This window comes from Dermacentor variabilis, chromosome 1 (assembly GCF_050947875.1).
Source record: "Dermacentor variabilis isolate Ectoservices chromosome 1, ASM5094787v1, whole genome shotgun sequence".
In the NCBI taxonomy this organism is placed as follows: Eukaryota; Metazoa; Arthropoda; class Arachnida; order Ixodida; family Ixodidae; genus Dermacentor; species Dermacentor variabilis.
In genome coordinates, this window is record NC_134568.1 from 92,188,002 (window position 1) to 92,210,513 (window position 22,512).

General features: G+C 43.9%; 1 protein-coding gene across 1 annotated transcript in view; it reads right to left on the bottom strand.

Annotated features, from left to right (window-relative positions):
- ppan (Brix domain-containing protein peter pan) overlaps positions 1–22,512 on the bottom strand; it is a 60,404-nt gene that overhangs the window by 37,276 nt on the left and 616 nt on the right. Inside the window, exons 3-4 of the mRNA XM_075691157.1 lie at positions 9,186–9,509; positions 5,217–5,293 (exon numbers count right to left, since the gene is read on the bottom strand). Coding sequence (XP_075547272.1) covers positions 5,217–5,293; positions 9,186–9,509 — 401 coding nt within the window. The remainder of the gene's footprint in view (positions 1–5,216; positions 5,294–9,185; positions 9,510–22,512) is intronic.

The following is a 22,512-nucleotide window of genomic DNA, read 5'->3' on the forward strand; positions in this document are numbered from 1 at the left end:
CCGAAACTCGGATAAAAAAGACACCGGGTGCTTAGCATAGAAGAAAAATTAGACGTTGTTCGTGCTATCGAGTGTGACACGAAAAATTAGTGCTGGCACACGACATCGGTCTATTGTTGACTACGGTGTGTGGCATTTGGAATGCGAAGTTGCTTGGCGGCGCTGCTGCGACCGTGAAGAGATGTCGGCTTTTCGCCATCGTTGCCTCTGTTGTTGCCAAAGTGTCGCCTAGCAACAGTGATAAGGATGACAGGGAAAGCGACAGCACGGGCGATTCAGGCCCGACAATGGCAGAAGCTGTACGTAAGCCTCATGAATGCAATCGTCGCGACAAGAACAGCACCCCGCAATGAAAAGGTGCCCCGCGACTTCTGCAGTGCTATCGCGCCTGTGCACAGAGAATATGCAACACCAACGATGAATCTGCCATGCGAGTGTATGCCGAGAAGAGTGGGCTGGCTGAAAAGCTGGCTCACAGCTTCAGCAAGTTTGAGGCCGCTGTCGTCACTGCTAGGCCGCCGCGGCATCAAACGAAAATAACACATTTGTCGCGCAAAGTAAATAAATACTGCATGCTTTTTTTGCCATTCCATCGCACTCTCTCCGAGTTCCGTTTTTGACTGGTAAGTGGGCAATGTCATGCTATTTCGGTTAACAGGGTGTCTACAAAGTTGACATTTCCAAATTCCCCGAGTTTTCCAGGTTTTCCCTGAGTGCCTTTGCAATATTCCTTGAGTGATGGAGAACTATGTTTTATGCCCGGCTGAAACCATATCGCCCGATGCTGTCACTCTCTAGTAAGCATATGAAAAAGTCTTTAAAAAAAAATTCTTTAATCCAATTTGAATACTAAGGAGTAGTGTTTATGTTATTCAAAAAATGAATAGAAGGGAGGGGTTAGTAAAATGCAAAGCAAATAAAATGTATTAAAAAATACAAATTGAGTCAGACATTCTCAAATACAAATAAAAAGGAGATGCATACAGAAGCAAATATTTTCGAATATGAGCTATTTCTATCAACTGATAGCAAGCTCAGTGGTATGAGGCCCGAACTTTGTCCAGGGTGTCTACCAAGCTGACACTTCCAAATTCCCCGAGTTTTCCAGGTTTTCCCTGAGTGAATTTGCAATATTCCCTTAGTGACACAGAAATTTGTTTTATGTCAACACGGGCTCCCTACATCATTTCGCCCAATGGTGTCACTTTCTAGTAAGCATGTTAAAAAATAAATAAAAAAACTTAGTCCAGTTTGAATAGTAAGGGGTAGTGTTTATTTTATTAAAAAAGAAGACAGAAGGGAGGGGTTAGTAAAATGCATAGCGAATAAAATATCTTCGAAAGAAATAGTAAAAACCATTGCAAATTGAGTCGAACGTTCTCAAATACAAATAAGAGATGCATGCAGAATATTTTCGAATATGAGCTATTTCTATCAACTGATAGCAAGCTAATTGGTATGAGGCCCGAACTTTATCACAAGTGAGATTATCTCGCAACAGCTGGTAAGTCAACCTCAACTCTCCTGACGTACTCTCAACTTGCACACAACGCCTCAGTGTTACATTTCACTGTTTTAAAGAGTTTTTTTTTTTTTTTTTTGCTTGGATGAGGCACGCCTGCATTTTGGCATCAGCGAACACTTTGCTTTTAGAGTGCAAGCTCCTTCAAAAAAATTGTCGCATGCTCCCTTTTCTGTTCAAATGCGTAGGTCCTTGTCTTCTTGTTCTCCTTCGGCAGCGCGTTCGCCACACGGATTATTTGAAGCATCCTCCTGGACAATTGTACAGTCAGCGTACGATTTTTCCTAGGAACCGCGAGAACCGCGTCCCTAGGAACCGTGAGAACGTCCGAAAAAATGAATGCATGTCTTTTACAGCCTTTAATGGTTCAAATCTCCACAGCCACGTCTGAAAAAGCTCTAAAGGCTGGCCGGTACACTTATTAGGCATATCGGTACTTGTACTGTGACAGGAGATGGTGGGTGCACGCGTGTATAATTAAGGAATACATACTGTGTCCCGTGACAGTTGCCCCTTCCCACACTTATGCTTCACAGCATAAGATTACTGTAATGAGGCGAAGCTGACTTTCGGGAACCAGCATTATGCAACGCGCCATATTTTCCAAGTTTCGAAGCCAATTGCGAGGACCACAAAGGCAGAGTCGGTGCCATTGCTGACAGCAGAGAATTCTTTCAATGAAAAACACGGAACCGAATAGCAAGAGGCTTAACAGCGAACGTCGAAGCAGTAACGCCTGGCGTCGCTGCGGTAGTGGCTACAGGTGCCAGCGGATCTGCGTGCGAGTGTGCCGGGACGAGGCGACGAGGTCATCAAAATGACGGCGGTGGTGGTTTTGATTAATGCCGTTTCGTACCTGCGGTTACGGCAAAAATTCCGGAAAATCGGACGGTGAAGCGTTCTTGTGCCCGAAATTTTAGACGTTCTTATACATTGACCCTTATGGGGTATGTAGTTGTGCCGCGAAGCCATCCAAATTATCTGGCGTCCGGAAAGTCAGTCGACTGTACACTGGCAGCTCCTCCAGCCGACGCGGCATCAAAGACCGTCAGTTACGATTCCTCTCTGTTGCTCGAGCCAGCATTACCGCGACTTTCGTTCCCTTTCAATAAAATTACAGATAATTTTCCCTGATAGAAGCACAAATTCCCTGAGTTTTCCCTGAGTTTTTTCAGACTACTAAAAATCCCTGAGAATTCCCGGTTTTCCCAGTTGGTAGACACCCTGATTGTCACAATTGAGATTCTCTCTCAACAGCTCATAAGCCAACCTCAACTGTCCTGAGATACTCTCAGCCCGTGCACAACGCCTCAGTTTTGTGTTTCAGTGCTTTAAAGAGTTTATTTTGGTTTGGATGAGGGACACCTGCACCTCAGCATCAACCAACACTTTGTTTTTTGAGCTCAAGCTCCTTCAAAACGATGGCAGCACGCTTCCTTTCCCGTTCATTCCTCAATGCGGCCCTCAATGCGTAGGTCCTTTCTGTTCTTGTACTCCTTCTGCCACTCGTTCGCCCCACGGACCATTTGAAGCATCTTCTTGGTCAGTTACACAGTCCACGTCCGAGTTTTCGAACTCCTTAGGGGCCGCGAAAACGCCCGAAAAGTCGGCCAGTTGGAAAAAAAAAATGCATGTCATTTATTGCCCTTAGGGGCTCGAAGCGCCACAGGCACATTCGAAAACGCTCTGAAGGCCTGTCGGTACACGTATTAGGCATATTGGTGTTCGTACTGTGACAGGAAATACCGGGTGCACACGCGTATAATTAAGGAATACATACTATGTCTCGTGGCAATAGCCCCTTCCCACACATGTTATGCTTCACTGCAATACTTTTGCGTATGCTTCACCAAGTAGCATTTCTGTACAGAGGCGAAGCTGACTTTCGGGAACCGACATTATGCAACGCATCGTGCTTTCCAAGCTTCTAAGCCAATCACAAGGACCACAAAGGCGGAGTCCGTGCAATTGCTGACAACAGCAAATTCTTTCAATAAAAAACGCGGCACCCAATGGCAAAAAGCTTCATAGCGAACATCAAAGCAGCTAGGCCTAGCTAGCATTGCCACAGTGGTGGCTATGGCTGCCAGCGGATCTGTGTGCGAGAGCCCCGGTTCGAGGCGGCGAGGTAATCAAAATGGCAGTGGTGGTGGCTTTGATTAATGCCGTTTCGGACCTGCGGTCAGGGCAAAATGTCCGGAAACGCAGACGGCGAATAGTTCTTGGGCCCGAAATTTCAGGCGTTCTGATATATTGACTCTTTAGGGTATGTGGTGCCGCCGCGAAGCAGTCCAAATTATCGGGAATCCGGAAAGTCGGTCGTTGAACGTACACTGGCAACTCCTCCAGCCGACGACAGGATGTCAAAGACGATTCATTAGGATTCCTGTCTGTTACTCAAGCCAGCATTACCGCAAATGTCGACCCTTTCAATAAAATTACAGATCATTTTCCCTGATAGAGGCACAAATTCCCCGAGTTTTCCCTAAGTTTTTCCATCCAGACTACTCAACATCCCTGAGAATTCCCGGTTGGTAGACACACTGGTTAAGCAGTACTACCGTTTAGTATGTACTTTTTCGGAGCTCCTGCCAACTACGGTTTAACGAGGTTTCACTGTACGTGCAAAATATCAAACATAAGATCGGCGTGGCAAAAATACGCAAAGGGTTAAAGAAGTCCACATTCAAGAAGCGCACAGGCACACTATGTATACAAACAATATTGCTACGAAAGCACAAACAGTGCACATGAACCTTACAGAGAAAAAAAAAAAAAAGACCACAGAAAAATTTCCTCCCCATTTGCAACCTGGATGCAAGCCTCTTTATCCTCCAGCACACTAGCCTTGCATTACCTCCCACTTTTGCTAACAAAATCTAATGCACCAGCATAGTTATGATGGACAGAACTAGAGCACCATGGGCCTATGTAAAGCCTCTCCATGGGCAAGCCATGACTGCTTTTGCAAAGTATTACCAGACTTGGATGTGTGCCGCCATTCCCTGATTCATTGTTAACACCATTTTCACCTTGCTGCTGTTCGATGTCACATGTTCGTGCCCACACTTGCACCTTCCAATGAAGCAGCAGTTTCCAGTGGAAACCAGCAGCTGGTGATAAGTTTCAACACACGAAGTTGAAGGAGCGAGCGACAGAAAAGCGTTGAGGAGGAGGAGGGGAGCTTGGTGCTACCTAAATTATTTAATGAAAATGTGTATGGAGGGGCATTACTCTTACGCATCATGCTCAGGCCACGAACTAAAAGGATTATGCAAGATTATTTTCACTGTAAATTATTTCACTTCAAAGGATTTCCCATAAATCTTGAGTAGAATGTAAAACGAATAACAAAGCTGATAGTTATTCAATGTACAAAAGTTAAAACCAGATGAAAAGGAATGTATGACTAAAATCTGCTAGTATCTATTAAATCTGATCCTCTCTGGTTCAATGAAATCACAAAAGGAACACTGTTCCTCCAATTTCAAATAACCATAATCTTGAATCGTAATGACGTCAACATCAGTAAAGCTAAAGTGCACGCACTATAGTCTATATTGTCAAGTAGTGGGAAACTGAATGTCGCAAAATTATTAAAAGCATACTACCAATTATTAGCAGATGAGAGCACACACTCAAATGCACCTTATGTCAGCATAGATTATACACGAAAAACAAATGTCAGACTTACTAGTGGCGAAAATCAATAGTCTGATTTGTTGAGTCATAGTTCAGAAGGAGGCATCTCCTAATCGTGTTCAGCTTTACCTGAAAAAAAAATAAAGGATAGAAATTTAATATTCTTGCGTCAATTTTATGCTCGTTACCTTGCAACAGGCTTCATTCAAATTAGTCTAATCATGGACTGTTTTGTCTGCTTTTGGATTGATCAGTGTCTCATTGTAACATCCCTTTACCAGCAGAATACATGAGAAATGTACCCTGTGAAAAATCAGCTTATAAGGTAAACTATAAATTGGGGAATGACCTTCTGAAAGCATTCCATTTGATAATTACTTCCAAACATGCCTACAAAAAATTAGCTCTTTAAAGGAACACTGAAGAGGCACAGCAAGTCAAGCTGCATTAGTAAATTATGCTCATACTATCACAAAGCAGCCACTCTTGCCACGAGAGGAGGCTTGGCAACCCAGAAAGAATTCAAAGACAAAAGAAAGACAGGTGGCAATGCCACCCTCAAGTTCCTGCACCAGCATGCCCTTACATTACGAATTTTGACAGTGTCTGCTTGGGTCTGGTAGGTTGTTTACTGTTAAAGAAGGATTACACCACACTTAAGCCAAAGAATCAACATCACAAGTTTTCAAAACATGTGCCAAATTGGTCCAAATACAAGAAGATACATCAAAATTTGTAATGTCACACTGATGCTTATGTTTCAGTGCGTACTTGAAGGGAACTTTTGCCTGCATTTTCTTCAGTCATGATCAACCCTTGTCTGCCGAATTAATGAATAAACCAGAAAAATAAGGACAACGGCCCCAAGTTTTTATTGGTTACACATGAAGCAAAGAAAGAAAAGAAAAGAAAACCAGAGAAAGCCTACGGGAAGGTATTTTTCTTTTCAACTGAAATGTAGAAATAAGAAAAATGGAAATGAAAGCGGACAGAAAAATCTTGCCCCAGGTAGGAGCTGTACCTACATCTAGGGTTTCAAACAAATATTTTGCTAGTATAAATTGATCTAGCGTTGCTCTTTAGTGTCCCTTTAACATGGTATGACCAGTCACTCTGCTATTTCTAAACGAGACTACCTAATTATACCAACTTACACCCCTGTCACACAGGCACCTGTGAACTCCGTTGAGCATGAAACTCCCTAATGGAGACTGACGGCAATGGAGTTGCGGCCGTGCTACACAGCACAGTGCGAGCTTTTGACGGGCGCCGCATGGGATAGAAACGGCACTGCTGTGCTTACTTCCGCGTGCAACTGTTCACATATACGGTCGCCGTTAAAGTAATCTATGGCTATTTTTTTAACGCAGTATGTAATAATATAAAATCACAGCGATAAACTTTGTGGTACGTTACCGCAAGACCTTTGTTTTCCAAGCATAGCGAAGTTGCAAGCGATGCTGGCCAACCTGCGCTCCTGCTTTCCTGCGTGGGGAGCGCGGGTCACATTGTTGGCATGTTGTTGGGCCGGTGCGCTTCGAGTTGTGATCCCGCTATGTAATTGCGCGCGCCTGTGTGTTCGCAGTGCGCCGGGATCGCTCATGGAGCGTGTCACCCGGAGAATTTACCCGTACGGCTTGAACGACACGTGCGGCTCGCGTGCGTATAAGAACAAACGACATGGCGAAGCGGCGTTTCCCGATGCGGCTTGGCGAAGTATTAGTGTAGAGAGTACAGTTGCTGATGCCCTTAAAATCAAATTAAAACTTCCATTATCTGGATATATTCCAAGGCAAAAAAAAAAATGCCAAAATTTGTAAATAAGCCAGTTACGGCCATTTTACTAGTGTGGTTTTCTGCGGAACTATAGCTACCTGGGAACGAGAGTACTCCATCCCACCGTAATGGTCATTTCCGAACTCCCTTCGCCCAAAATCTCCATTTAACTTCCTTGGCGCAAGGGAGACCGTGTGACACGGAGCGCAACTCCATTGGCGTAAAGACGAAGGAGTTCAATGGAGTTCACTGGTGCCCGTGTGACAGGGGTATTAAATATGGTTCTTCACTACCGCAGTTATAAAGGAGCCTATAGCCTCCTGTCCAGAAGTAATTACCGTATTTACTCGCATAATGATCGCACTCGCATAATGATCGCACCCCTGAATTTTGTCGTCAAAATTAAATTTTTTTTTTAATCTCCCGTGTAATGATCGCACCCCGAACTTGCCGCAGCTATATATCGTGTGCCAAGTCTAGGTAATAATGATCGTGCTTACCATCTGTCGAATGCTACGCGAACGACTCTTCAAGACAAACCAAGCGGTCTGCATGCACCAAACATTCTTAAAGGGAAGCTGAAACACTTTTCGAAAAAAAAAAAAAGAGTTCCCTGCGGCATTCTACAGTTTTGAGTCCACTAAGCACGAACATCTCGTTTTAAAAAGGCGGAAACAAACGCAAGCGGCTGTTTTTTGCAAGAAAACACGCCCCAGCGCCTCAGGGCATCGCGCGAACGCCGCTGTTGCCCGTGATTGGTCGGGACCGCTTTGACGTCATTCACGGGGATCGCCAGTCGGCGCCGCCGTTTCAGAGCGTAGCACGCTGTTCTGTTCTGGCTTCACAACTGAGTTGTAAGTATTATGGAACATTCTCGCTGCCTCGGAGAGCTTGTATTTTCGCCGTACATGTTCGAACCGACAGCCGATGCAGAAAACGATGGCGGCAACGGGCGCAACAACGATGTTGAGTGTGCCAACAGCGAGAGCGATGTGTGCACCTTCTCGCGCGTTGGAAATCTTAGCTGGTACATATGTCTTTTCATGTAGCTGCACGTTCCAATGACGGGAGAAAAAACGCACTAAAGTGTCACTGGGAACTTGCTGCTGGAAGAATGCCGAAGCACTAACATCTCATTAGATTGCAAACACGGGTGCAGTTCCGCGATGTCATGCACATTGCCGCCGCTTGTCTAAAGTTCCGTGGTTTTTGCGTGTTGATACACGATCGCGAACATAAGTGCCGCGAGACCATACCTTAAAGAAGTTGAGCCTAAGAAAGACCGCAAAGCAACAGGCTTCAATATTGACAACTGGTTGACTGATGGGGCTTAAAAGCCATTTGCAATGGATTACAGGTCATGTAAAAAAGCCTAATTTCAGATAATGCAGATGTAAAGTAGCATCTATGCTAATTTTTCTTTTGGAAATACAAGTGGATGTGTCACAAAAGGCTAACAAAAGTAGTCACTTTTGATTAAAAAAAAGGAGGAGGAGGGGAAGAAAAAAAAAAGGAAAAGCTCCATCACCACTCACCGACAGCGAGACAACTCAGAACGCATGGCTCCTCAGCATGACTTCGTATTGGGCACTACCCATGGCGTGCTCAATGGAAGCAATGTGCTAGGACTTGCATAATACCAGGCGACCACCAGGTGCACAGGTATGCTTGTTCCATTTAAAGGCTGCTAATACGCAGAGTACCTCCCATTTCTGGGTATTATATTTCTTAAATTGGTAAAAATCGAGTATTATTTTCAAAGAGGAAAACCACCGGGGAGAATTCAGATTTTTGTTGTCTGGCAGCCAAAAGGTTGGGCTTTTTTAGTAACGTTCACAAATAACTAACACAGGTAATCGTATCCTTTTGGCTAAAGAAAGGTCTTACTCGAAGCGAAACCACTGACAGGAACATATAGACAATTTTGATCACCTGGACTTATTCATGTGCAAGCAAAGCATGTTACATGAACCTTTCTGTATTCCCCCCCTACCAAAATGTAACTGCAGCAGCGAAGGATCGAACCTGTGACTCAAACACCGCAATGGGCAGCTTCAATGCCATTAAACACTGGGGCATGCTTAAATTTGCCTGAAATGCTTAGTGCAAGCACTCTGGTACTTCACTCCCAATGATATGCAGCTGCATAAGTTGAAAATCAGGATTGCAATGAACTTCCAGACTGCTTGCCCAGCTCAAGCAATGGCAGCAAGACAAGGGCACAATGCATACATTTCTTGCTTACCGTGTGTATGTTAATGGATGGAAACATGTTCTGGAACATGGAGGCCATTAGTTTGAAGTGCATGCCTTCCCCGCTGAAGTTATTCAGCACAAGCAGTGGATGAGAGCTGAACTGATGTGTGTAGGTGACAGGCTTCTTCAAACTTGAAATGATGTCACGAGCCAGGGCATAGTTTTCCACACGAAAGGTAAGCGTGGGCCCACGAGGTAGCCTTGCTAGTCGCATGTAAATGGCTTTCTCAGTCTTGGTGAAGACCACCAGGTGTGTCACATGTAGCAGTCCGGCCACTGACACAAAGTCCTTGACCACATTCTTCCTCCGCACCTGTGTGGCAACACAAGAATCGTTTTTTTTCTTTAAGAACAGTTTATCCAGCACAGTAAAATAGAACTGAATGAATCATCTGGATCCTTAGCCTACATGGCTAACTTTAGATCCATCACAAAAACAGACACAAAATAAAATATTTGGCAACAGCAACGGTTCTTATATGCATGCGTACATGTTTTTTAAATATGATATAATGTTTAGAATGTTACTAATGAAACAGGGTATGTCATTCCAAACTTCTGTGCCAACAAATGACAGAGAATGTCATTACATTGCTAGTTTGTGACTGGCTGAATCTGTTATACACAGCCTGGCTGGTGCCCCATATTTTATGTGCAAGAAATTCCTGTGTAGGTGTTAGTATTCCATGAATTAAACAACTTTGTTGTAGTCCCGAGCTCAGTTAAATGATATTGTGTTTATCTATGCAAAAGGTTGGGGCATGATGTGCATCTTTAGTAGATGATGAAATTATTTTTACATATTTCTTACATCACTCTTGTACACATAATTTTTGTTATCCCAGCCTACCTTGGAAACACGGGGAACACTGTACCTAAAAGCTATTTGTTATTTAAGGCTAAATCTTTGCCAAATTTGCACGCTTTGTGTATTTTTATGCGTGGGTTCCAAAAATGTAATTATCTTTGTTGTAGGACAATTAGTACCCGATATATCATAGGAATGGGGTTCTTTTGTTTGGAGAAAATTTAGCATCTCGACAAAACCAAACACAGTGGTTAGGATACAGGAATAATCAGGAATGTCTAAGGTGTGCACTAAGGTAATATCGTAGGTCAATTGGAACTAGGGTTGGCGCCTATCAAAGTTGCCTGAAAAAAATGTGATCTCGACATGTGAAACATATGAGTAATTAAAAATTTTTCTGAAGCAAAACCTTAAAATCTGGGCTTAGCACACACTCCATGCATTTATCTTTACAGTAAAATAATTATTACGATAGCTAAAATAGAAATTTACCTATTTTCTCTCCAAAATTGCAAGTGTCAAAATTATTTTGAGAAACCAAGAAAAAACATTTCAAAGCATTTTTATTGGAACATAACCTATAAAGTCTTACAAAATGAATGTTATGAGAATTAAGGGTTTTGGAGACGCAAAAATGACAAAACATAAAATGTTATTTTTGGGCCAACTTTCGGTTTTTAAGGGGGAGCCTTAACTCTATGAAGGTCACCGGCCCACATGTGTGCTGGCTGGAACAAGTCCCGTATGGTCACTGGTGTACCATCAGTACAAATTCAAATGTGAACAGTCAGAAAGACAGTTTCCATGTTTGCCTGCATTTCATACACTTGTTCAAATCAAGCTCCCGAACATACAATCAGGACTACATCATGCTTAGAAACTGGCTACAGAGTACTTGCACATCACACTTCCATATAATAGGTGTGCGGTAGTGCGATGTGTGTGTCACACATTTCTGTGTGTGTGTCTGTCTCTTCTGTCCTGTCGTTTAACTGCACTACCGTACACCTATTCGAGGTGCATTACCAACAAGCCCACATTGCAACCCTCATGTCCTGTTTGCATTTCAATTTATGCCAATGGTACATGCACGTTTGGAAGAATGCAAACTTTTTTAGCAAGGTGCTGTAAAGAATTGCTGTCAGCAGAACTCTTTAATTGCTTTGTGCAATGGTGGCAAGGAGTATTCATGCACAGCCTTGCAGAATGCTGCATTCTCATGCTCAATCAGATCTGGTATCATTGCATTCGCCATTTCTGATTACGGACATCGCAAAACTAACAGCTAATTTCGTTTTGAAGCTCTCAGTGTTAAAGCAAGATGCTCCCGTGCATGATTCTTTCATAGATATGCAATAGCTTTGTTTACAGGCAGGTACTCATGAATGATGACAAAGTCGCATGTGTCTTTTCCCAAGTAGTCAACTCTCAAAGCATTAGTGCCTAAGGAATGGAACACAATTCAACACTGGGTTATTTTAAGCATGAAATGTTTTCAGCTCTCGTTGGCGAACTTCACGTGGCCTTGAGCCAGAAGCCAGAGCCATTATCCAAGCACCCAAATGAGAACACCTAAGCAACCAGTCACAACTAAAGAAAATGCAGTCTCTGGCCCCCAACCCCTTGTATAGGACCGCAATATGCTAGTTACTGCCTAAACAAGTTACAAAAATATTGCCTCTGAGTTCTTCTTAATGTTCATTCACAATATCACTCAAGCTGTAACTTCTAGTATGCTGAAGTTTTATTTGTCATTTCCAATAGCAACGTTCAAAAGGCAGATACAGGGCACCATACACTTCATTGCATCTTTTGGCACTAAGGCAGGGTTGCCTGTGCTCTTTTGAACAATAGCGGTCCACGTGTTCTCTGGCACAAATTATGCGTCGCCTCAAGAGATGGCACTATGCTGCTTGATGCCTCCTTCAGGCACTTTTCTTCTAGCTGGACAGTGCGCTCTGACTCCCTGGTGTCTTTTGCTGCCTCTCGTGCTGTCTTCAGCCGGTTTTCTTCTTCTAGTTGGGCAGCTTCCATATGGACCTGTGCACAGTATGGCGTGGTGTGGTGTGCCACTGCAAACATGCACTACACCCATTTTAAGATTGTCGCTAGTATCATCAACCAATCTGCTTTACCGGTTGCCATTTCATGCTTACATCTACTCTCACTTACGGGAGAGCCAGCAATTTTTACAGCGCAGCTGTCTAACGCAAAGATCTGAAAAAAATGTGCTCGAGATGTTGCCAAAAATAAATCATCATATGGGCCAATTCTGGCGATAGTGCAGAAAGGGTCCAAGCTCAATGGCACATACCACTGTGAGCTCGGGGACCTGTAATGCGTCCTTGAATTACCCTTGTCACACGTGGGACCCAAAGAGGTGCCAGGCACAAGGGCATGAACAGATGTTTTCAAAAAATGATTTATAGAACTTTTTTTCAAAAAGGACCGTTAAAAAGTTCTTGGTGCCAACCACGTAAACGCGCTACTGCCACTGCTCATGCATTTGTCGTCATCACCTTTTTCCACAGCTGGCTCCGTTGTGCAAAAAAAAAAAAAACTATCATCAACCAGCAATGGTCCGAGCGGCGTCGTTTTCCACAGCTGGCTCCGTAGCCGCTCATCATTCCAGCGTAGAATTTTACTTCTCTTCTGTTGTAATGGGGAGGCCATGTTTACGGGGGTATGAGCAATGGCTCATACCCCCGTAAACATGAGGGGTATGAGCCACCAAGGTAAGCCCTATACTTCCCATGCATTTTAGGCCATGTTGAGGTACATGTTTCTCACTAATAGCAGTACCCTGGTAATACGTATATCATTTTGTTCCGAATTTTCTGCACTTTGTACTGAACTATAATAATTGAAATGTGTTGAAAATTTGATTTTTAATAAAATATTTACCTGTAGCACATAAATTTGGGCTTTCTTTGCACATTTGAAGAATTATAACGAAAAAACTACTGAGTGAAATTGCTTAATTCTAGTTCAGTAATTGCCAACATGTTTGTAGATGGTTGCAAAAAAAAAAAAAAATCAGTCGTGTATCTTGAAAGGCATTGCAAATAATGGTACCTTTGTAAGAAAAAAACACTATTTTGAGATAATTGAGCCTTAAGTGGAAAAAGATAATGAAAAACATTTTTTTATTCCCACAAACACCTTCATAGTCATTGGTTTAATAGCCACCTGCTTCATAGTCACTGTCGCAGTCATTTTTTCACTTTTCGGCGCGTCGTTTTGCATGCCGGGCCTCTTTTGTGAGCTGTCGTGTTGCTCGGTCCGCAAAGTACATGCGCTTGTGGTCAGCTTCCCTCAGCCACTTGATAGTGTTACACCCTGGGTTCAATCCACATGCCTTCAGAACGTTGGCCCGTGCGATGCCATCATCATTAAATGAAAAAACAGCATCCAGTGCTGCCATCCTTAGGGTCTGAAGCCTAACAAACACGTTCTTTGGCGCACGTTCCCAAACAACATGGTTGAACGACTCATTTGCATATTGAGTTCACCCGTGCAGGCACTTCTCTAGGAGCTCAGCCTTCGATAGCTCCCTATAAATGGGTTTGATAGCCTCCAAGACAGATGCAGGCAAACTCTCCTTGTGGACAAAAGGTGTGCCCTCTGACTGGTTTCTGTTGAAGGCACACTACGTATCGGGTCCCTTTGGGCAAAGTCCATGGCATGGGTCATCGTCTGTGGACGATAAGTGGACGTAGGTTGCCCAAACAGGCTTTCGCATTTCATGCAAGTTTCCTACATTTCTTCTGATGGCCAAACTGTAGTACATCTGGAGCTCGTCTATAACTGCATCAGTCAGTCGGACTCAGCCCGAGAGGCTCTTTCCATCAGAGAGTTTTCCTGATTTGTTTTATTATTTTAGCCTCCGTAATCTTGTGCCCATCCTTTTTTGCACGTGCCCTATGCACTCAAGCTTCGATATTTCAACAGAATCACCATATGGCATTTGCGCCTTTACAGCCTTCTTAAAAGCCTTGCTCTCACCACCCCCAAGGTATCTGACGTATCGAACTCCATGAAGCTCCTCACTCCTGCCAAAAATTTTCACTGCTCCTATGACTTCTATTCCACCACTGGTGCCTTGGTAGTTGCCTTGGCACAACTCTTTGTGAAGGGGGTCACTGTTTACACCCTTGATGCCGCACTTTGCACAATGTTTAGACAAAACCTGCACATCCAGCACTTTCCCAGTGTCTACGCTGGTCGCAGAGACTATACCATTATTGGAAGTGTGGCCTCGCTTCTGCCAACTTCCATCAAGAGCAACTGCGATGACTTTGTCCCCCTCGTTCGGCTGCATAGCCTCATCAGCTGCCCTTTTCATAGTATCCTTAGCAGCAGCTTCGATGTGACCTAGGAGCTCTTGATTGTATTTCGCAAACTTTGTCGGCGGCTTAGGAGGGTTTAGCATAGCACAGAGTACATTACCTGTAGCCATTCCCTTACCAATGGACCTCAAGGCGCACACCAACCTGAAGTTGGCTTCATATAGCCCAGAAATAGTTTTTTTCGACGTCTCAAATCGTTGCGCGGCAGTACACACTTCACTGTTCAAACTATAAACGCTTGCAACACCTACCCGCTTTGTCACAATTTCGATGAGTTCAACACTTCCACCGCACTGTTTGCACGCACAAATCTGTGTAATTGCGGCACAAATACCATCCATGTCCATTAAGGCATATTCGCTGCTGCTCTGTAGCACATCCTCTTCCTGAAAGCACACAGAAAATCTTAAAAGCTTCAATGTCGAGGAGCTGGCGCGCTTGGCGTTCGGCGTCTCATTTGGTCGTGGACATACTTTTGCTTTTTCACAATAAGTGTAACGGTTGCCATGAAATTCACGCCTGACGAAAGCTTTCTTTGCCCTGGGCATCTCAACTTATCAACAACCAACATCGGCACAAAGTACAATATTCATTGAAAGGGAAAGCACTCGGACGCAGCTGCACGAAGGTCGCAGAAACGTGGAAAAAACGTGCGCAGAGTCTCACGATTGCCTTGGCTAAAGAAGAGGAGCTGTACAATTTGCCAGACAATTCTTTTATATGTGGCTGTTTTCAGACAAGCTTTGAAATCAGCCGGTGGGCTCTTTGGTAGAAAAAATTGACGATGAACGAAGAATGTATCCGGAAAGGGGACGTGGCCGCTCACTACTTGGTTCGGAAAAAGCGTTTTTCAGCCCAAAATATGGCTTTTTGAGTGCGATCATGGAATATGTGTAGAAAGAATTGAACTTCTCAAATTGCAAAGGAAAAAAATGACGATTTCTTTATTTTTTTTAAATTTTACCTTACCCTGTGCCCTTAAGGGGGTATGAGCCATTCATTGTCTTATGCGACGGATACATTTATTAACAGAGGTGATACGCGAATGTGTGTGCATACCTATATAATCATGATGACCACACATTAGGACAATAAATATATTAGTATCTTTGTTCAATATTCTGGGTCACCTCTGTGTCATGCGCTAAACAGCTTCGCTGGTCATCCACCTTCACAGCATGGAATATAGCTCACAAATTTTTTTTTTCAAGGATAATTTAATTTCACTTAACCATACTGGACAATTATTCCTGCACATTGCAAACCTCGGAAATGTGCTACATAGCAGTAATCTAAACTTATAAAGTCAATACTTGAGCAAGACAGCGATTCATCCCAGCCAACTATCACACATGGAAACACTATAACTCAAAATTAGAAAGAGTGGACATGGACAATGCACCTGTTCTTCCATCTTCCAGTCCTTGTGTTTCCTTCTGCTCTGGCCAATTAGAAATCCAAACTTAGTTTGAAGCAACACTAAATAGCAACAGATGATGTGGTGTTTTATGGCGCAAGGGCCAGGTTTGGCCAAACAGTGCCATGACAAGTGGTAATGTTAACGATGTATTATGGATGACGTGCACAATGAATTCCTCATGGTAGATCTGATATGGCTGTAAAAGGGCCTAAAAACTGTCGCTGTAAGTGGCGTAGAATATAAAGGCGCTAAAATAATGACGCTGACTAGGTAGTGATGTGGGCTATGGCAATGGGCTTTCATTAAACATGATGCAATAAAACATAACACTGACACCAGAGTTTCAAGAGAGCCCTTGAAGGCAGGGCTGTTAGTCATGTGCTAAAAGTTGCCCGGCCAAATGATTTTCAGGGTGTCGGTTTCGACTAAGAAATCAAACTATTTGCAGATCAAAAAACGGTTCATTGCTAAGAAAAAATCCAGGGTGAAGAGCTATATTTTGGCGATATGCAGAGGGGAAATACTTTTTCCTCTGTTTCTATTGAAGGGCACTGATTGAGAACATGAAGGACTGTGAGACTATTGCCACACAAGTTGGAGGATCGCCCCCAGTCAAGAGGTAAGAGTGAGTACCCTATGTGTGGCCTATCCTTAATCGGCAAAGAAGTAATTCCTTGTACCGTGCTGCTTTCCCACTTATCCAGTTCCCCAGTTTTGGTTTTATTATGTGAAGCTTATTCATTGCTTGTCCATCCCACTCGCCTTGCCAATGATTCCTCAATTTACGGCGCAGAAAAGGCTTTAGGTCTGTGGCAGGGATGGGGATATTTCCATCTGTGTAGTTAAAAGTTACTGACGTAGCGCTTTCGTCAGCAGCTTCATTGCCTTCTATACCTTTGTGACCAGGTACCCAGCATATGACAATCACTTGATTGCACATACATAGGGAGCACAACAGACTGTACAGCTCACTAAAAACTGAGTTCTTAAATTTTCTTGGATTATGTAGGGCTCTGACTACACTCAATGAATCTGTAAACACAATAGCCCTAGCAAGGTTTGTGAGCCTTATGTTTTGAACAACCCGCCGTGGTTGCTCAGTGGCTATGGTGTTCGGCTGCTGAGCACGAGGTCGCGGGATCGAATCCCGGCCACGGCGGCCGCATTTCGATGGGGGCGAAATACGAAAACACTCGTGTGCTTAGATTTAGGTGCACGTTAAAGAACCCCAGGTGGTCAAAATTTCCGGAGTCCTCCACTACGGCGTGCCTCATAATCAGAAAGTGGTTTTGGCACGTAAAACCCCAAATATTATTATTATTATTATGTTTTGAACAGCCGATAGTATAGCATGGCTTCCGCTGTAAAGATACTTGTGTGTGGATTTGGTGCTCCGGATATTGAAAATGAAGGTCACACAGCTGCGTAGGAAACTCCTTTAGAGGACTTGGAAGGGTCTGTATATTCTGTACAGGAGTACTTCTCTTGAAGTTCACGAAAATGGAATTGTATATGTGCTTCTGGCGCCCTCTTAGATATTTCTACAAAAGAGATGTCACATTCAATAGTCTGCCATTCCCGTGGTGGGAGCAGGTGATTGGGTGCCATTAGGACATTCTCTGGGACTAAGACACCTGTTTTTTCTGCCAGTGCTATCAAACGAAAGTTCAACGGAGCCCTAATAGCTGGGTGGTTACGAAATAGCCTGGCAGTAGACACGTTACTTATGCATAAGTTACATGGATGCTGCACGTCTGATTTAACCTTGAGAGCATAGGCAAAAGTTAAATATGTCCTTTGGAGATGTAATGACCATTCATTACACTCTAAATACAGACTTTCTACAGGACTTGTCCTAAAAGCACCTGTAGCCAGGCGTATACCCAAGTGGTGACTGGGATCTAGCATCTTCAAAGCACTAGGCGCTGCAGAGCTATATACTATAGCTCGATAGTCGAGGCGGGACCATATAACGCTTTTGTAGAGGCTCAAAAGGCATCTCCTGTCACTTCCCCAAGATGTGAGGGACAAAAGATTCAGTAAGTTCATTGTCTTCAGACATCTCACTCTCAGATACGTAAGGTGAGGGACAAATGTTAGTTTTGAGTCTAAGATGATTCCTAAAAATTTATGTTCGTGGCTGACACATAGCCGCTGTCCATTAAGATGTACAGCAGGGTCAGGTAATATATCTCTCTTTTTAGAGAATAGAACGCACATGCTTATTTGGGGGGGTTTAACTTAAATCCATTCTTGTCAGGCCACTTAGATATTTTGTTTAGGCCAAGCTGTACATGTCGTTCACAGATAGAAATATTGCATGATTTAAATCCTATCTGTATGTCACCCACATACACTGAATAAAACATTTTTCGTGGTATGACCCTGCATAGGGAATTCATTTTTACTATGAATAGGGTGCAGCTCAGCACACCACCTTGTGGCACACCTGTTTCCTGCGTAAATGGACGAGATAACACATTACCAACCCAGACAAAGAATGTACGATTGGAGAGCTAGCTTTAGATCACGTTGAAGAGGAGCCTCTGACACCCATACCAGTCAGATCATGAAGAATTCCAAAATGCCAAGTTGTGTCATATGCATTCTCCCCCCCCCCCCTATCTAAAAACACCACTAACAAAAACTGCTTGTGCACGAAGGCATCTCGGATATTCGCCTCCATGCGGACAAGGGGATCTGTTGTAGATCTACCCTCCCTAAAACCACACTGCAGGGGGTCTAGTATTTTGTTGCTTTCAAGATAATGAATTACGCGTCTGTTTACCATTTTTTCAAAAAGTTTGCATAGGCAGCTTGTCAGGGCTATAGGCCTGTAGCTGCTGGCCGAAGTCAGATCCTTGCCCTCTTTATGAATAGGAATTACAACTGCTTGCTTCCAGGCAGATGGAATATAACTGGCAGAGAATATGGTGTTAAAAAGTGATAGTAGTGTTTTGTGTGTTTCAGCACGTAGGTATTCGATCATCTCATAAACTATGCGATCATCTCCAGAGGCCGATTTATTGCAACAGTTCAGTGCAGCCTGAAATTTCGCCATGTTAAATGGTCGGTTGAAAGGTTCATTTTTATTTCCTTTTTGATCCAGAGGCTGTTGTTCCACTTGTCGCTGATATCTTAGGAATGTATCTGAATAATGGGATGAACTCGAAATGTACTGAAAATGCACTCCTAGAGAATCAGCTTGGTCCTCAATAGAGTAAAAGCTCATTAATTCGAATTCTGCGGGGATGCTATGAAAATTCGAACTAATGAAAGTCAGAGAAAAAAATCGCTCGGTTAAGGCGCGTATATAGTCTGACGTGGCGTGAGCACGCGCGCACACGCTACGTCACGTTGGCAGGAACAACGTCTACACTTCGAAGCACTGGCGCATCCAACGTAACCGGACACGGCCAACGCGGTCCGACGTGCCCGACGTCGAGATGGCTCTTGCTCCATCCGCGCGTTCGTCGCGCTGGCTGGGGCAGAGAAAAAAAAATGTCGCAGACTCGTGCGAAAATCGAAGCATCGATTGCGATAGAAAATGAGTAAGGATAATAGTTTTATCGGCCGTATAAACTTGTAAGCATTTGCTTACTAAATAAATTAACAAGCACTGTGTCACGCGCGCACAGGCAAGCATGAAGTCATTTCGCTCGATGACCACGGAAACTCGCTGAAAAACGCTGGAGTGAGGACACGCAGCAGTCGCAGCGAGCGAATTGACATTCGTACAGCTCTCGCTTCAACGCGAACGAAACGTAGAAAGCACATCGCATATGAAGCTACCGGCACTACGCGCACTCTGCAAACATAGCAGATCGCTTTGAAGATGAGGCCCACGCGGGCGCGCACTTTGGCCAAGTCGCAGATCGCTTTCAAGATGCGGCCACAGAACACCTACACAAACTTAATGCGGCGGCCGCTGCTTGGCCGCCGTAAGCAGCGGCCGCCGAAGGCTTGTAACGAGGTCAACATCCACAAAGATCCATTATGTACTTTCCACAAAATTGTTTCCCATTATCAACTGGGCAGGAGGACGTTTCCACCCCCTCACCCTAAATTGAACAAACCTCAGACTAGCACACTCAGACTTTCGTATCCCACTCCTCGGTCTCTTAACAGGATAGACCCTGCCCACTCAAAGTCGTCCCCAAATGTGGTCATGACTCATGCTCTTTTGAACACATGCTCTGGCTGTGCCCAGCCCTTAATGCCTCTCCACCCATCATGAAAGAACAATGGCAGGAATTTCTCAAGAGCAGCAATCTCCACATTCAACTCTAGGCTGTCCAGAGGACCCACGACATTGCGGCGGAACTTCATCTCCCGGTCCCATCGTGGGCGGCGCCACCGACTTGACCTTTGGGAGCCTTCGGTTTTAGCTCCCCAAGATCTCAGTCCCTCAGGACTCAATTAAGTTCTTGTCATGTCATGTCATGTCTTAGTCTCATGTTGACTGTGAACAACATGGTATTTTGGTTTCAGTTTCATAAAAAAGCTGAATAGTTCATCGGTGCGCCCCCTCTTGAGGGAGCGATCAGGCAGTGTGGGAAAAGCGCTTGCCATGCAAACTTTGAAAATTCCGCAGCGATGGTGGCCACCCACCACTGAGCCCAACAGTGGGACACTACAAGGTCGGGAGAATACCTGCGGACACCAGCCATGCATCACCGCTATAACCTAATATAAAATGCCCAAGGTTGGATAATTACACCAGGTTAACCCTTGCCGCCCAGAATATGGAAGTGAGAAGAAGTGATAAGGAGACCGGAAAGAAGAAACTGGGAGAGAGAAAGCAAAAGATTGAAGAAGGGACAGGAAAAGGCGACTGCGATTTCCTTCAGGTGGGTCAGTCTGGAGGTGCCGTCTATGTGAAGCAGAGGCCAAAGAGGTGTGTTGCCTCCGCCGGGGGGCCTTAAAGGTCCAAACAACCAGCATCGGCTCAACCCCCAGGATCCCCCTTTCCCCAGACACGGCTAAGCTGCGCACGGCTACATGCAGGAGGGTCCAACCCTCCTGCATGTAGCCCGTGTGTAGCCACGTACCCGTGTGCTCGGGTACGTGGTGTCGCAACACACCAAATGCCTGCTGACGCAGACGCCCATGCGAGGCTAAATAGCAACAGTACAGCAGTTTATAAATGTATAGTATTCTTTAAAAAGTCTAGTGTACTCTATATGGCGGTGAAGGTTTGCTTACTAGTGAATAAAGTAGAGGTTAAACTTTGTGGTGTTGATGTTTGCAGCAAAGCCTAAGTGCCAAGTATGTCAGTCTGACATATTTCACAGTATTTTGGCCATTTTAGCTTGCGAAAAGTTAAGTATACTGGGCTGAGCCTATTGTTACATTGGAATGCGATGTAGTCCTTCTATGACAATAAATAACTAGTAAATGCTGTTAAAATCCCTGACATCACAGCAAGCTAGTACAGGTACATCTAGGTGGCTGCACCTCACACCTTTCATTTTCATGTCTTTCTTCTCATGATAAGAGTGGCTGCTCTGCTATTGCCAATATTGAATTTGCTAATACAGCTAAACTTTACATCGCTCTTTGGTTTCCCTTTAATATATGCACCAAGATTTTCATATCACGAATGACTTATGGCAAGCTACTCCCCTCATCATACTGCTGATATTACACAGTAACTGGTTGTTTGCATAAACGCAGAAGATAAATGACCACAGCCTCAATGATACCACACAGAAGACAAGAGCAAGATGTATTCCGGCTTAATACAGATCGGTGTGCTTCAAGTGACATATTTAGTTATGTATTGTGAGGCGTCAGATATGTAATCTACCTAGAAAGGTCATAAAGCAGTTTATTTGAGATTTTTTTATCAGAAACAGAAAATAAAGCCAGGTAAAAAAATTTGTCTATGTTTCAGATTCAATGTAGATACCTTGATAACAAATAGTACCAACAAGACATGGAACTCTTCTGTGTTGCCGGTCGTCTTATCACATGTTCAACACGAACAACTGGTCATCACGGGAACTCGTAGTTTGATGTGTTGCCTCTTCACCTGAACATTGGTCCCGTGTGAAACAGGAAACATCAAAAGGTGGCTTTGTGACTTGATCATTAGTCCAAATTTATGTTCAGCATAATTTCACATGATCTGACAATTTTTTTTTTTTACTCCTGATAACGTCACATGATCTACATCTCGCAAACACTACTGTCTGAACTTGCACATACGAATACCCATAGGACCACACTTGCCTCAAGGGGCGCCATGAATCAAACTTGGTGTGATGAAGTGGAAATTACAGCACTACCTTACCAAACAGTAGGCAACGACGAAAAATACAATGGCGATTGAGCGGTAAATGCAAGATAAATGCGTGAGCATTGCATCGAACCACTTTGAGGTCCCGGATCCATGATTTAAACCGCGTTCATTGCACTGCAAAGTATTGTTCAGAACCTCACCTAATACACACCCTGCCTCTTGGAGGTGCCAAGTACAAGTGGCGGTGGTCCGGAACCCCATACCCCCGTTATATATATATATATATATATATATATATATATATATATATATATATATATATATATATATATATATATATATATCCTTTCAGTAACCACGGATTACAAGCACACGCGCAGGAGGTGTCACGCCATCGTCTTGGCGTGCGCAAGCAATCTAACCACAAATTTTTTGCATCAAAATTCGAAGCAGGAACGTAGCAGAACGCGATTTTAAAGCATTCCAGCGTGCTGG